Source organism: Cydia fagiglandana, chromosome 4, assembly GCF_963556715.1.
Source record: "Cydia fagiglandana chromosome 4, ilCydFagi1.1, whole genome shotgun sequence".
Lineage (NCBI taxonomy): Eukaryota > Metazoa > Arthropoda > Insecta > Lepidoptera > Tortricidae > Cydia > Cydia fagiglandana.
Genome location: NC_085935.1, coordinates 9,664,111 through 9,678,940, shown reverse-complemented (window position 1 = coordinate 9,678,940; position 14,830 = coordinate 9,664,111). Strand labels below are relative to the sequence as shown.

General features: G+C 35.5%; 1 protein-coding gene across 1 annotated transcript in view; it reads left to right on the top strand.

Annotated features, from left to right (window-relative positions):
- LOC134663639 (uncharacterized) overlaps positions 1-14,830 on the top strand; it is a 39,360-nt gene that overhangs the window by 13,961 nt on the left and 10,569 nt on the right. Inside the window, exons 10-25 of the mRNA XM_063520061.1 lie at positions 4,692-4,910; positions 5,361-5,504; positions 6,394-6,606; positions 7,026-7,169; positions 7,578-7,787; positions 8,603-8,752; positions 9,033-9,215; positions 10,364-10,507; positions 10,995-11,153; positions 11,403-11,537; positions 12,103-12,276; positions 12,814-12,994; positions 13,107-13,216; positions 13,931-14,077; positions 14,215-14,390; positions 14,730-14,772. Coding sequence (XP_063376131.1) covers positions 4,692-4,910; positions 5,361-5,504; positions 6,394-6,606; positions 7,026-7,169; positions 7,578-7,787; positions 8,603-8,752; positions 9,033-9,215; positions 10,364-10,507; positions 10,995-11,153; positions 11,403-11,537; positions 12,103-12,276; positions 12,814-12,994; positions 13,107-13,216; positions 13,931-14,077; positions 14,215-14,390; positions 14,730-14,772 — 2,532 coding nt within the window. The remainder of the gene's footprint in view (positions 1-4,691; positions 4,911-5,360; positions 5,505-6,393; positions 6,607-7,025; positions 7,170-7,577; positions 7,788-8,602; positions 8,753-9,032; positions 9,216-10,363; positions 10,508-10,994; positions 11,154-11,402; positions 11,538-12,102; positions 12,277-12,813; positions 12,995-13,106; positions 13,217-13,930; positions 14,078-14,214; positions 14,391-14,729; positions 14,773-14,830) is intronic.

The following is a 14,830-nucleotide window of genomic DNA, read 5'->3' as shown; positions in this document are numbered from 1 at the left end:
CTAGTCAATACGGGAAAAGAAGTTTGGTAGAGAACTGTATTAGCATTCTGCAAAACTAATTTGATAATTTCAGTTCTGGTTGGGGCGCCTCGCAAATATTATAACCGTACATCGACCGACATTATAAATCCAAGTAGCCTGCTATTATACTAAAGTTACTCTCGTCAAGTCTTTCTTAACTAGAATAATCTTCATTTGGTTTGGTCGCATGCAATAAATCAGCCATTGGTTTGCTGAAAAATGCCAATACCCGACGCATTACCTTATGGAATATCTAAGGTCATTGAACCTCAATGCCGCTTGTCTTCAATGGCAACCAAAATATATTATTGATAAGAAATAGACGATTTATAATATCTTTACCCCAAAATATTATTAGTTTATCCTAACTGTTCCATCATCATCATGCCTCATCATGTAACTTAACCACAAGGTACCTTTTCATTACATACAAATTATTGGTCTTTTTTAAGATTATTATGACGAAGAACCAATTAAATTTGTGGCAGTTTAATGTAAATTAATATTTTCTATTCATAAAAGATAAAAGCTTCAATGTGATTGATGTTTTGTAGTGATGTATTATTAGATTTATTTCCATAAGGTACCTTTTCGTAAATGTATGGAGCAAATACTGTTATTGTTATGTAAGTTTAAAGTGGCATAAGGGGTTAAATATAGTATTTAGTTGGGGTTTTAGGATTTATTTCATTTGAATGACAGAATTTCTTTCATATTATGTGCTCAGAAAAATTGATTGTGTGTTACATTAAAAGTAAAAATATTCAATTATCTGATTTTATATGAAAAAGTCAGAAAATACATTTTCACCTCTAAATCGGTATTGTTTTTTGCTTAAACTGTCTCTCGTCTGGTGTCGTTTTCTAATAAATAAAATTTAAATCTAGAGAGCTCATTGCAATAAATCGTGAAAATGAAATAAAACTTTATTTTCAAGAGACTGGTTAGTATACACATAAATCAGGTTTCTATTTGCATTACAGAACAAGTCGCAACATTTTTTAAATCTCAGATATATAAGGTATTATTATTTGTAGTCAACTATGTAACTTACTTCAGGAACATAGTTTTTTAGGCGGCTAAACTTAAAACTTCTGTATCGTAAAGTTGCTCATTTCACAACATTATTTTCAAAAAATCATATCTCTTCTTTTGTATTATCGATAGCTTATTTATTGTAGATTACTGGGGTATGCATAACTCCATACCCGCCATAAGGTACCTTTGACCGTGGGACGTCACAAATAAAGGGGTCACTTTTGAGATGAATGATAAATAGAAGAAAAAAACACTATATCTTGTTATATATCAAATTAAGGGGCTCATTGTGAGAACCTCAGATATATTTTTTCATAATTTTAAAATAAATAGTTTAGAAGTTATTTAAGAAAATACGCAAAAAATGACCATTCCCCCCCCCCACCCTTATCTCCGAAACTACTGGGTCTAAAATTATGAAAAAAATACACTTATTAGCTCTTTTCCTATAGATGCCAGAAAAACCTATTAGAAATGTGCAGTCAAGCGTGAGTCGGACTTAAGTACCTAGTTTTCCGATCCCTACGGGTTTTTTAAAGACATTTTACTCACTTTTCTCTAAAAAAAATATATATTGTTAAAATTGTGTAATGTACGGAACCCTTGGAACGCGAGTCCGATTCGCATTTGGGCGGTTTTTGTATTATACTTACAGTAGTTCTTGTAGAAATGAAACGGCCAAGCCACATACTTTTGGTGTAGGGCTAGTAAAGTTAGAGGGCTTGTAGAGTTAGAAGCTTGGCAAGAGATCTGATAACTTTTTGACAGTGCGAGCCTTATGGTTTCGTTTGGGCAACATTTTACATCAAAATGTTTTTGGTGGGATTTCACTTCTTTTTGTAAGTTGCTTATGACAATCTTCCATGCCCTAATTTAAAGGGTTGGGGGTGATTTACTATTAAAAATCCTGAAATAAGTATCTGGGGGCATCTGTTACACAATGTACTTCTTACTGATTCCCCATATAAACCCTTCACCCCGTAAGGGTAAACTTTGGAGTTAAAATCTGCCTTCACCCCGTAAGGGTAAACTTTGAGGTTGAAATCTATTCTATATCCTTCCCCATAACAATACCTATCTACATACCAAATTTCAACTAAATCGGTTCAGCGATTATTGATTCCCCATACAAAATTAAACCCCATCTTCATCCCCTTAGGGATAAAATTTTTTTGAATTTATTTGTTGTTTGTGTACTAAAACTATCTTACATACCAAATTTCAGCTTCTTAGAGGACTTCAGGAAGTACCCGGTATTGATGATCATCAAGTGAGTGAGTCAGTGACGAAATCGAAGTTTTTAGATATGAATAAAATCTAAAGTATAAGAGCTATGCAATTGATATGCTTAATAAGTCCGAGAACTTTGTTTATCTGGTATAATCCAACCCCTAGTTATGAGGGTTCCAAAAAACGACGAAGCGCTTCGAGAAAAGGTAGATAGTGCCCTTGCGCTTTGCTCGTCTTGGCAGGGGCACTGCCGTGCCCCCAGATGTTAAAAGATGATACTACTATAACTAATAAAGATTTATGTTTAGTTACCTACTATTTTCGCGTAAACTAGACAATTTTTATATCTTTAGTTATTAAGGCCCAAAATAATTATTTTCACTTATTATAAATAAATCCTCCTGTTATGAAGTATCAAATATTGTTATTTGTATATGTATAACTCTTAAGTTAAAAACAATAAAATCTGTTATTACCTACTGTCAAAATGATTATTTTTTGCGGGATTAAGTAATACACTGCTAGTGTTCAATAAGGCCCATAATAGGACTTTTAAGGTATATTTTCCAAGAGTATCGTAATATTTTTATAACTATTTTGGTATAATGAAGAAACTTAAATAAATGAGAAACCTATTTGAGTGAGTTTTTCATACTTCATATCCTGTTTATTAAAAAAAACCATTTTAATTTAAGGTGGGCTGTATATAGGCATATACGGCCCACACGGAATATACAATAAGGTAAGTGGCCTCACTTACCTTATTGTATATTCAGGATGTATACCGTGTAATATTGAGCAGTTGGTTTATAATATACATATTATGATATTGACCTTGAATAGGACAGGACATGACAATAGGAACCAGAAATAGGTATAGTTGGTCAAACCATTTGTCAGTAAATAAAAACAAAAAACTATATTCATCCTTTTCTTTTGGGTGCTAGTACTAGTGTAAGTCAAAGATAGTATGATGATTCTCTCTGTCTATGTTTGAAATGAGACGTTCTTTTTACAAACTATGTATAGTAAAAAATAGTTGTGAATATCTTGTACATTTTTATTACAATATTAGTCAAGATAATGAAATATAGCTGGTCAAGCAAATCATGTCACTAAAAAAAGGCGCGAAACACAAATTTTCTATGGGACGATATCCCTTCGCGCCTACATTTTTCAAATTTGCCGCCTCTTTCTACTGCCAAGATCTGATTGACCAGCTGTAGGTATTTTTACGTAATAAGATATTTTAATTTCACGTAATGTCCGCATCTAATTTATACATGTGCACGGTAAACAAACAAATGAATGATAAGAAAAGACAGACAGTGTTACTGAGCGGGAGGTGGGGCGAGGGGCGAAGTATAGGTAGGCTATGATAGGCTCTCGAGCGCCGCGCCGGCGACTGACGGACCAGCGCGGCGTATGTATGAATTTCGCGCCTTTTTAACTAGATTTTACTATTACAATGCAAGCTACACGCAGAAATTTCTTACTTTCCATAATATGGCTGCGTATATTATTTTATAGTAATAGACTTATTTTTACAGACTCTAATTCAATATTAGATCTTATAGGACAAAAAACGCATATTAATTCTAGAGCATATATCTTATTCTTCTAGCTTTTTAGCTTGCCTATTAACTTAAAAAATGAGATATGTTGTTGTGGATTTATTAAACTTTAATTCAATATCGACAAAATAATAAGCTAATTGTAGTTTGATAAAGAAGCACGTTAAAAAAAATTCTAATAATTTTACATTATAAAGCGTCATACATATTATAAACAATGGAACTTAAACATTGCACTTTAATTCAATATTAAAAAATCATTACTAAAAATATATAAATACCTAATTTATATTTAACGCTCGTTCTAACTTTTCATCATATATTGCAAATATGCTTAAAAATATGTCCCATATCAGATAAGTATCACTTTTTCAACTTTAGAATTATCAAAACTTATAGTGCAAAAATCCGGTCCCACTATTGAGCTATATCCATTTTCGTCGTAGTACTTCTAAAATATGGATCAAAAGACAGCTTTAAGCATGTTTTCAACTTAAGATTCTATCGAGAAAATAATGAGCCGTTGTGTTTCTGACAAGCAATAACGTAGTTCAAGGACTAAAGTTATACATACTAGAAAAAAATGCATGAAATCCTTGTAAAAGTCTGTAAATATGGTTACAAAAAAGCGCATTTTACTACACACCGCGCCTTAAGGTACAGTACAAAAATAAACTTCGCATATTTTAATGCCATCTAAGGTATATCTAAATTAAAATTACCTGACCGATCTGCGCTGCTTTTTGCTTGCCGTTGACAGGCAAATGATTTTTACGCATCTTCATCTACGCATCTACGTGAATTTTTTTAGAAGGAATTCATTTTCAGGAGTCTCAAAACGATAGCGCTTACAACGTCTCATCGGAGGTTATCCCGAAACTGGAATCTAGTTCTTTTACTGAAGTAACTGACGAAAATGTAGCGGATACGAATGCTGGTCCAATAAAATGTGGAGTTTGCGAAGAATCGGTACGGACGGAAGACTGGAATCATCACATAGGCTCACACCATAACTACTTAGCATGGGAACATGGAAATATGCCTTTGGTAAGCTACTTGATTGGTTGGTTTGGTGCGATAAGTATGTTTACTATGCAGAAACTTATTAATTGTAAAGTCAAGTCAAAATAATAGCTATAAATTCTTGCTATTATTGCAAATAAAATTAATCGTGTTTAACTTTTTGCGGAACTGTTCAGAATCTAGCTCACTTTATAAATGAGGCATATCTCTCTCTCATTTTTTCGTTTATCTAGACACGCTGCAGCGTGACAAGCCAAGTTCAAAAGAAAAAAGAACTGGCAACGCAGCGGCCGTGTGTTATATTATATTACCTACACGAACCATTTGGAGCCACTTTTAACCCCTGCGTAACTCAGAATGTATTAAACATAAACGTATGAAAATTAAGATTAAAATTACGTCCTCAGTTAATGATTCGGAATTATCTAAGCGTATGAAATGATCTAATATTTGTAATAAATAATAACATTTCAGGACATATGTGATGAGGAAGCAGTTCGAAATCACTTATACGAGATCACGAAGGCACGTGGCGGCCTCACGTGCTCTAAATGTGGACTAACCAGAAAATATGTTAAAGCCTACTTGAGTCATATTAAAAGCTGTGAAGGACTTAACGTAAGTATAAAATATTCTTATACATTATTCTATCAAGGGGTTATGCTCTGGTTTCCTAGGATAGCGGTGCCGTCATATAGGCCGTCTCCATACAAATACGACATCCATATTTAGCCGTATTATTTAGTATGGAGACGGCCGCTATATGACAGCACCCCTATAATCATCACCATCATTGGCCACAGCATCTTTGCAGATGATAGTTGCAGCGACTAAAGAAAGTATTTTGAGGAGGTAGTCTACAGTCTACATCGACTGCGATGGCTGTACCTATAGACCAATGGCCGATCGGCACTTCTTGTCATAATAATAATAATTAATATTATACCAATAATTTAGCCTATATACGTCCCATTGTTGGGCACAGGCCTCCTCTCAAGTTGGACAGTCCCCACGCTAGCCCAATGCGGATTGGGGACTTCACATACACGTTTGAATTTCTTCGCAGATGTATGCAGGTTTCCTCGCGATGTTTTCCTTCACCGAAAAGCTAGTGGTAAATATCAAATGTTATTTCGTTTCCGAAAAACTCCCGCGATCCCGCGACCTCCAGATTGAAAGTCGAGCGTCATATCCACTCGGCCACCACCGCTTCGGCACCCCTATCATAGGAAAACCGATCTTCAGAAACTTCTTTCTGACAAGTGTCTGTAGGTATATTTTATATTCTTGGTGTTGTCCGAAACCTGATCACAGCAGTGATGTCACCAAGCTGACGTTGTTTAAGAAATTTGTTATTTTGAGTACAGTCATCATCAGATATACCGGAGCGGCCGAGGTGCTCATAAATATCTGAACACGCACTCTAGCGCCTTGACAATAGTGCGTGTTCAAATATTTGATGGCGAATGTACCTAATATAATCTAATTCAATATATTTAATTTACAGGAATCACAAAATGATAGTACATATAACGTTTTATTCGATGAAGTGAAGTTACCCGAAAGGTCTAGTGATACAAAAGTCGCAACTAAAATAGCAAATGCGAATGACTTGGTTAAATGCGCGGTGTGTAAAGAATCTGTGCGAGAAAAAGACTGGATTAGCCACATAGCCTCACAACACGATTACTTAGCATGGAAAGTTGGAGATACAGCTTTGGTAAGCTTAGCTATGTTACAAGATAATGATTTAGTTAATACTGATTTTTAATTGACTTCTTTGTTGCCAGTATTTTTTAATGACAGGTTTATACCAGTCAACCGTAGAGACATGTGTAAACTGTAAATGCTCAAAATAGCATAGTTAACACCCTACCTTTTAGGAATCATTGCGAACTTTTATTAAACAGTTATACCTAACTATTTCCCCTTATTCAACTATTGAAACGTTCTTCTCATAACGGGCCAGACAATAGCATAATGGTGGTGATATAATAATTCGACATCCTTAATATTTTAGCACACTATATTCAACATTTTAACTTTTAATTTCGTTTATTAAAATTACGTCCTCAGTTAATGATTCGGAATTATCTAAGAGTAAAAAGTGATCTAATATTTGTAATAATAACGTTTCAGGATATATGTGATGAGGAGGCAGTTCGAAATCACTTATACGAGATCACGAAGGCATGTGGCGGCCTTACGTGCTCTAAATGTGGACTAACCAGAAAATATGTCAAGGCTTATTTGACACATTTCAAAAACTGCAGTGGCGTTGATGTGAGTACTGAACAGTATTTTAAGGTTGATACAATATAATAAATAAGTATAGTAGTCAATTTACGAATGAGTGTAAATTGAAGCCCGAAGCTAAAGGCGAGTGCTTAATAAACACGACTTAATTCCTGTACCGCCCGTGGCACACGCAATGTTAAAAAGGGAAAACATGAAATGTCTGCCTAATTTCTGATGTACATTACTACCCTAGTCGAAAGATAGGATTTACGGTACATTACCTACACCTAGAGTTCGTGCATGAAACTTTACGGTATAGCTATTTACATAAGAATATTCAATTAATACATAATCGTCTATGCTATTATCAACAAAAGTCAAATAATATTTCCTTTAAAATTATAAAAATAAATAGTGAATTCTCACAATTCTCACATTTCTCAATTGTTACAGGAATCACAGAATACCAGTGCTTGCAACACCTCAACCGAGTCTGATGTGGACCTGGTTGACTTGGCTAACAGTTCCACAAGCAATAAAAAATCACATGAGTCTCTAGTAAAATGTGGTGTTTGCTCGCAGGATGTTCAAGAAACAGAGTGGAATAATCATATAGGCTTTCTACATAATTATCTCGCTTGGAAATGTGGAGAGGAGAGTTTGGTATGTTTATAGATTTGGTATGATTATAGACAGTAGTTAGCTCTAGTTATGCGATTTTAAATATCAATAAAAGACTATATTCCGGCTGGGTTGACGGCGATGTCTGCATCATATATACGCGAACGCGTTGTATATTTGACACCAGTGAAAATCGAAAAAAAACTGACCGTTAGCAGGAACTGCCTTTTATAGCCCATGCATATAGCCTTCGGAGCTAATATAATAATAACACTGTGTGTGTCGACATGAGTCTGGACCATCAATACGTTGTCAATTTTAGTTAGGTACATATTTGTATACACCGTGTTTTTTTTTTCTTCCGTTAATTTCAGGGGTGCATTCCTGAGCTTAAATCAAGTAACTTTCTCAAAGACACCGATATTCTAATTAACTCCATTTCGGAGATAATCAATCGTTTATTTTTTTCCTATAAGGCCTCTACAAGCGTATACACTTGCCTTAGGACCGGTTTACATATTGATTAGTGTTTAGAATGAGTTCGTGCATTTGCTACTAAACTTAAGTACAATCTCGGTCGATCGATGTTCGAAATGACATTGATATGTCACAGATTTCAATTGTTTGGTTGAGTTAAATGTAATGCCCGTGTTACAACAACGCTATATGCTACATTTAATTACTTTTTAAACTTATTTTTTTTTCAAAAAACAAAAAAAGAAATTCTTTGAAAATTAACTATGCCATTTAGTTCTCTTAAATGTAATTAACCATACCCCGAAGTTAACGGAATTCAATAAAAACACGGTGTATAATAATTACTAATTAGGTTGTATTTTTTTTATGTCTATTGTCAGGGTGTGGCCGATGAGGAAAAAGTCCGGAAGCACTTGGTATGCATTAAAAAAGAGACCGGCGCCCTGACGTGTGCGAAATGCTGTAAAAATATAAAAACTGTAAACAAATACATGAGACACGTTGAGTCTTGCGGAGGAATAAGTAGTAGTGTAAGTGTGACATTCTTGGTATAACGTTTACGTTTTTGGACTTAAAGCATTGTTTTGTCGTGTAATTAATGTAGTTAATACCTAAATTCGGCCTATGTCGCGTACATATGTACTGCATTTCTTGTGATAGATGACAATATCACAATTCAAGATACTATGATAGAGTTGGATTTGTGCAATGAGTTTGGACACGTTAGCACCGACTGTGCAAAGAAAAGTATAGTGCAAATGAAAAATGTCCTAATTAAACGTCTTGACGCTATTTTTTTTACTTAACCAGGATTTGAAAGACAGCTCTCTGGATCTAGTGGTAGAGAGACAAGTGCAGGCGCTGACAACACCCGCAGACTCGGCGCTGGTGAAGTGCGGCGTGTGCGGGCAGTACTCGGCGCGCGACGACTGGACGCAACACATGGCCGCCGGTCACGGATACCTGGCTTGGAAAGACGGCGAACCTCCTTTAGTGAGTATGCACGGTCTTAGAGGATATAACCAAAGGAGACGCCATGTCTATAATTTTCGGTACAAAAAGTCTGCCGTTTTTTGCGGGGGAGGGGCACATCAAATGTATACGCAACGTAAACATAGCCACGTCAGATAAACGTCAGTCCATACATGTAGTTGACATGTCGTTGACCATTGGCCGCCTATTTTCGACAGAGGGGAACGCCTGTTAATGACCACTCCGTTGGTTATATTCTCTAAGTGCACGGTTGCTTTTGTTTTTCTACTTAGGTACGTGTTTTTGTGATCCATGTTTTCAAAAATTCGGGCTCTGCTGTGTCACTTATGTATAACTATCTTACTAAGTATAGTTTGGCAAGAGTTACTTGTCATTGTAGTATGAGTAGAGTTCATGCTGTATTTTTCTTACACTTGTAATATCACCCCAAAAAAGGATGTGTACAGTCAGACCAAGAAAAGTCTGCAGCGAATTTGATAGCCCACCAGTGCATGTGTTATTTTAAATGTCATACTTCTATGAAATTATGACGTATAAATAACACTTACGTATCTGGTTGCTGCTGTTAGGGTTGAATCCCTAGAGTCTGGCTCCCGCGGGCCGGATTGGGGATTGGGACGCTGTCGACGGGCCGGATTGGAACGTTTCGCGGGCCGGGGTTTGGAGAGCCCTGTCCTAGACTATATAATTAGTAGATTGTTAACCAAGGGTGGAAAGTGATCCATTTCACCCGAGATATTTTGGCGCTCGAACGAAGAGAGAGCGCCAATAGTTCGAGGGTGAGATGGTTACTTTTACCCCAGTTAAACACTCTACTTTTCATTTCGACTATGAGGAAAGTCAAACACAAGAAATTACATTAAGGCCGGCGCGTATACATTAAGGCCGTTTCAGATACATCCCAATTTAAGATTGTATTGTCTATGGCTTTCGATTTTTTTTTCGATCAAAATGTAAACGGCGCCAATTTCAGTCATGCGGAAGCTAATATGAGAGCTTTTAACTGAATAATATGCCGTTGTTCGAAGTAAAAATTAAAAAAAATTACTTTCCACCCTAGGGTGGGAAATAAAATTTTCCACCCGGTTATCAGCCTATGAAAGGTGAACTTTCCGAACAGGAGAGATGAAAACGTATTTTTATTTCAGAATTTAAACGATGAAGAGGAAGTACGAGTACATTTGCGTAACATTATTATTGAAATCGGAACTCTGACCTGTCAGAAATGTGATCTGCCGTGCAAGTCTGTTAAGTCCTACTTACATCATGTGAAGAAGTGCGAGGGCGTAAAGGTTTGTGAAACTTTAAATAAATGTGACGTTCCACGGAAAAAGGTACCTTATGGCGGCTGGCGCTTACGTCACATTGCGCCGGAATAAAGTTGGAGCGGCGTTAATAATAGCGTAAGCGCCAACCGCCATAAGGTACCTTTACCCGTGGGACGTCACAAATAATAGTTTACACCTGGGGCGCGTTTAGCTACGTATAAATAATTTCTTTAACACCAAGGGCAGCTCGGAGGTTGGGATCCTGCGGTTAAGGTTGTTAGAGAACTAAAAATATATAGGTAATAATAATTCTAAGCCAGTCTACCCTATGCCGTTCGACATACCTACCGTATGCCATCTTTACATTTATGTTCATTTGTTTTGAAGTAAGTTGTGCTAGTACACACTACAGTCTTTGAATTACGTAGTGACTTGGATGGCTGGCCCGAACTGATTCATTAAATATTAAGTACTAAGTGTGTGTTTTATACACAAACTAATAATTTGACAGGAGGAGGAGAACCAAAATAAATCTGCATTGCCAAAAGTTGAAAAAGCGATTACTTTCAAATGTGGAGTGTGTAAGGATGTTGTAATAAGTTTACTCTGGGCAAAGCATTTGTCTGAAATGCATGATTACCTCGCTTGGAAGGAGGGCGATGCTCCTTTGGTAAGTAATTATAAATAGTTATTTGCGATACAAGTGCGGAAAAGAAGAATGCGAATTACTTATTCGCACGTGTATCGTACAACGTTTTACAGTACATATGGCCCTTTAGACTTTTGACATCGCACGAAAAGTGCTATTTTACCCACTAGTGCGGGAAAATAGGACCATATGTACCTACTGTAAAAGTAATTTGTATTCTAATAACTAATAACCATAAAAAATGTATACATAATTATTGTTTTATTACAGAACGTGGACGACGATGAAGAGGTTCATCAACATTTGTCCAATTGCAGTAAAGAATTTGGGAGTTTGGACTGCAAATACTGTGGAAAAAATCGGAAATACGCGAAATCCTTTTTGGAACACATAAAGGCCTGCAAAGTTAGTATAATTACATTAGTTACATTACAATACAATAAAATAGTCGCTATCTCCGTAGGATGTGTGATCTATCTATATATATGTATATTAAATGTGACGATGCTTTATATATATATTAAAGTATTTATTAATTACCTATATAGAAGATATGTCGTCGTCTAGTACATACTTTGAGACTAGGTCGATTTGTGAAAAAATTTCCTATACCTATAGTTCGTTTTTTTAGCATTAGAAAGAACTTGTAAGAAGGTAAGCGATATTGACATGTCTTTTAATTGAAAAACGCTTTTTAAAATTCAAAAACTATTACTTATGAAAGCAGAAGAATATAAATGATCGTATTAGATTCATAATTGTTACATATTTGCCGTAGCTTATTTTTAAAATGTGTTTTTCAATTAAAAGACACATCAAAATTGTTTACCTAATTTCTAATGCTAAAAAAAACGAACTATAGTACTATTTATTTTAGTGTAATACATTAATGGAAACCTTAGTTTCGATTGACTTTTTCTGTATGACAATTGGCAAGCCAGATTTTGATGAATAAAATGATTACTTCTAGATTGGTGGTATAAGGGAAAGAGCCCCAGCTGCCGTTGTTGATTTCGATGACGTAGACTTCGCAAGCGGCGGGACCTGCGCCGTTTGTGACAAGGAAGTGGAGGCCGGCAAGTGGATACAGCATACGCAGAAAGAACACAACTACCTAGCATGGAGAAAAGGAGAAAGGGCTTGGGTGAGTTTTCATAACATACCGAGACATATACGAGAATACGAGACAGAAGATAACATAAGAGTTATTGAGCCTCTGATCGCCGAAGACATCAATTGACGTGCGCGGTCACAGCCCAATATCAACCTTCGTGCATTCCAACAAGGCTCAATGTGCCGCTGAGTGCCGCGCACGATAGGCCTGGCGTACAAAGGGTAAAATCTGTTATATTTAAATCGGTCTTGTCACTATCCGCCTATACACATCCACAGCCAGAGCGAGCTTCGCGCTGCGAACGTATCCGAAAACAAGTATTTTCCGCTTTGTAGCGCAAAGCGTCCACGAACAGAAAACCTATCTAGCAGGTCCCTCGCAGAAAACATGTAAATTGTAGGTACTAAGATGATTTAACTGTGCAAACGCACTGTGTTGTATACACATTTGAATGATCTACATCTGGGTTATGTACACTAAGTGCAGTTGGCGGCCACAGGTGGCGTCGAACCCTATCCAGTATAAAACTAAACATTCATATTTTCATTGTATCTTTGCACCTTTCAGAACTTGGACGATTTTGAAGACGTGAACCAGTATTTGTACGTAATCTGCAAAAGGATGGATGGTTTAACCTGTAACAAGTGTGGCTTGGTGAGAAAATATGTGAAAACTTATTTGACACACATCAAAAATTGTGATGTCGTCGACACGTCAGTTGCTGAAGGAATCGGGCCTTCGAACAAAGGTAACATACTTCCAACTATACTTTAATAGATACACACTTATTAAGGTAAATGAGCTACCTACTTGTTAGAATAAAACAATAATAAATTAAGTTTTGTATTTTTGGTTTCCAGATGAAAATCAGTGCGCCATGTGCAAAGAAGTGGTTAAGTCGAAAGATTGGAAAACTCACGCTATAGAAAATCATTACAATGTAACTTGGATAGTCGGCGAAACTCCTATTGTAAGACTTAATTAGCTATTAAGGTTAACTTACTTACTTAAGATGTGTGCATGGGGCACACTTAGAAAGCTTATTGAAACCATACAATAGTTATTTGTACAACAAGAGATCAAAGTTTGATATTTCTTCGAGTGCTTATTTTGAGTCCCGTGCAAGCGAAAGATTCCATAATAGATTCTAGAATAGAATCTAATTTATAATCTTGAGCGTAGTAAGGGACTCAAAAGCGCACGAGATGTAAATAACTTTGATCTCGTGTAGTACACAAACATTTTCACCCTAAGCAGTGAGAACATACCTATTAGACAACTTGAAAAATGTAATCCTTCTTCATCACCTTAATACCACTCATGTTTTCTTTAGATATACAATTAAGTTTAATTACCGCAATTGAACACAAAAACAAAACTTAATAATAAATTTCAGTAAAATAATATGAAAGTAACGAACATCAACTGACACTTCAATCGACAACTTTTTTTTGTAAAAAGACTGTAAGATACGGTCCGAATTGCGGATACGTACTATTTGTCAACTATGGTAGAAATTCTTAAAAGTAAAATAATTAATTTTTCGTGATAATCTGTGTATTTTTTGAGTTCACTATTTTAATTGTACAATAAAATATATATTTTTGTGTTCATTGCCTTTTATGGAGTAGAGTAGAGAAACGCAAGTTAATTTTTATTCTAATTTGTTATTTTCTGGTTTCAGGATATCAAAAACGTTTACGCTGTAGAGAGATTTCTAAAAGAATATAAACAAATCAAGGGTAATTTGAAATGTAATGCGTGCGGAACCACTCGGGCGTCTTTTGCTGGCTTTTATGCGCACATCATAATATGTAGAAAAACAGAGGAGGTATTTAAGACAATTTCTTTCCTTTATTTGTAAAAAATCATAAATTTTGAGAAGTACATATGTATTATGTATATTTTAGAACCCTTTATCTTTATATACTTAATATAATGTTTAAAGAAAACATAATTCGTTTGCAGGAAATAGACATGTATCGATCCCTGTGTAATATATGCAATAATAAATATCTCTGCATATATAAGAATCAGCATGCAATGATGCACAGGGTACAGACGCTCACAGCGGAGGCCAAAATAAAACCAAATGAGGAAAAGAAAGAAATTAATCTAACGGGCAAGAGGCGCGCTGCTGTAAAGTAAGTATAAGGGATTTGTAGCATGAATCGTATGGAATCTGGAAGAGCGCCATCTACAATTAGCTTTCACCGGCCTTCCCCTTTTTATACGAGTATTTCAAACTACAATTTTTTATTGTCATTTACAATATAATTTTAAACTTTTATGGCATGATGATGAAGCAAAATAAGGACTTTTGAATTACACTTAAAATATCTCGGTTCTTATTTATTAAATAAAAAACCTCTTACCGAGCTTATAATATTTTTTAAATATTGTAATTTTAATGCATTGAATTAATTATTCAGCCGTGTTTATTAAATGTATGCCTAATGTATAATAATTCACATATTTTTCAGGGCGCGGTCAGTAATAGAAAACTATAGTGACAACATGAGCAAGGTATATACCTACGATACAAAGTGCTGTAAAATACTTATTATATTATGATGTTACATAT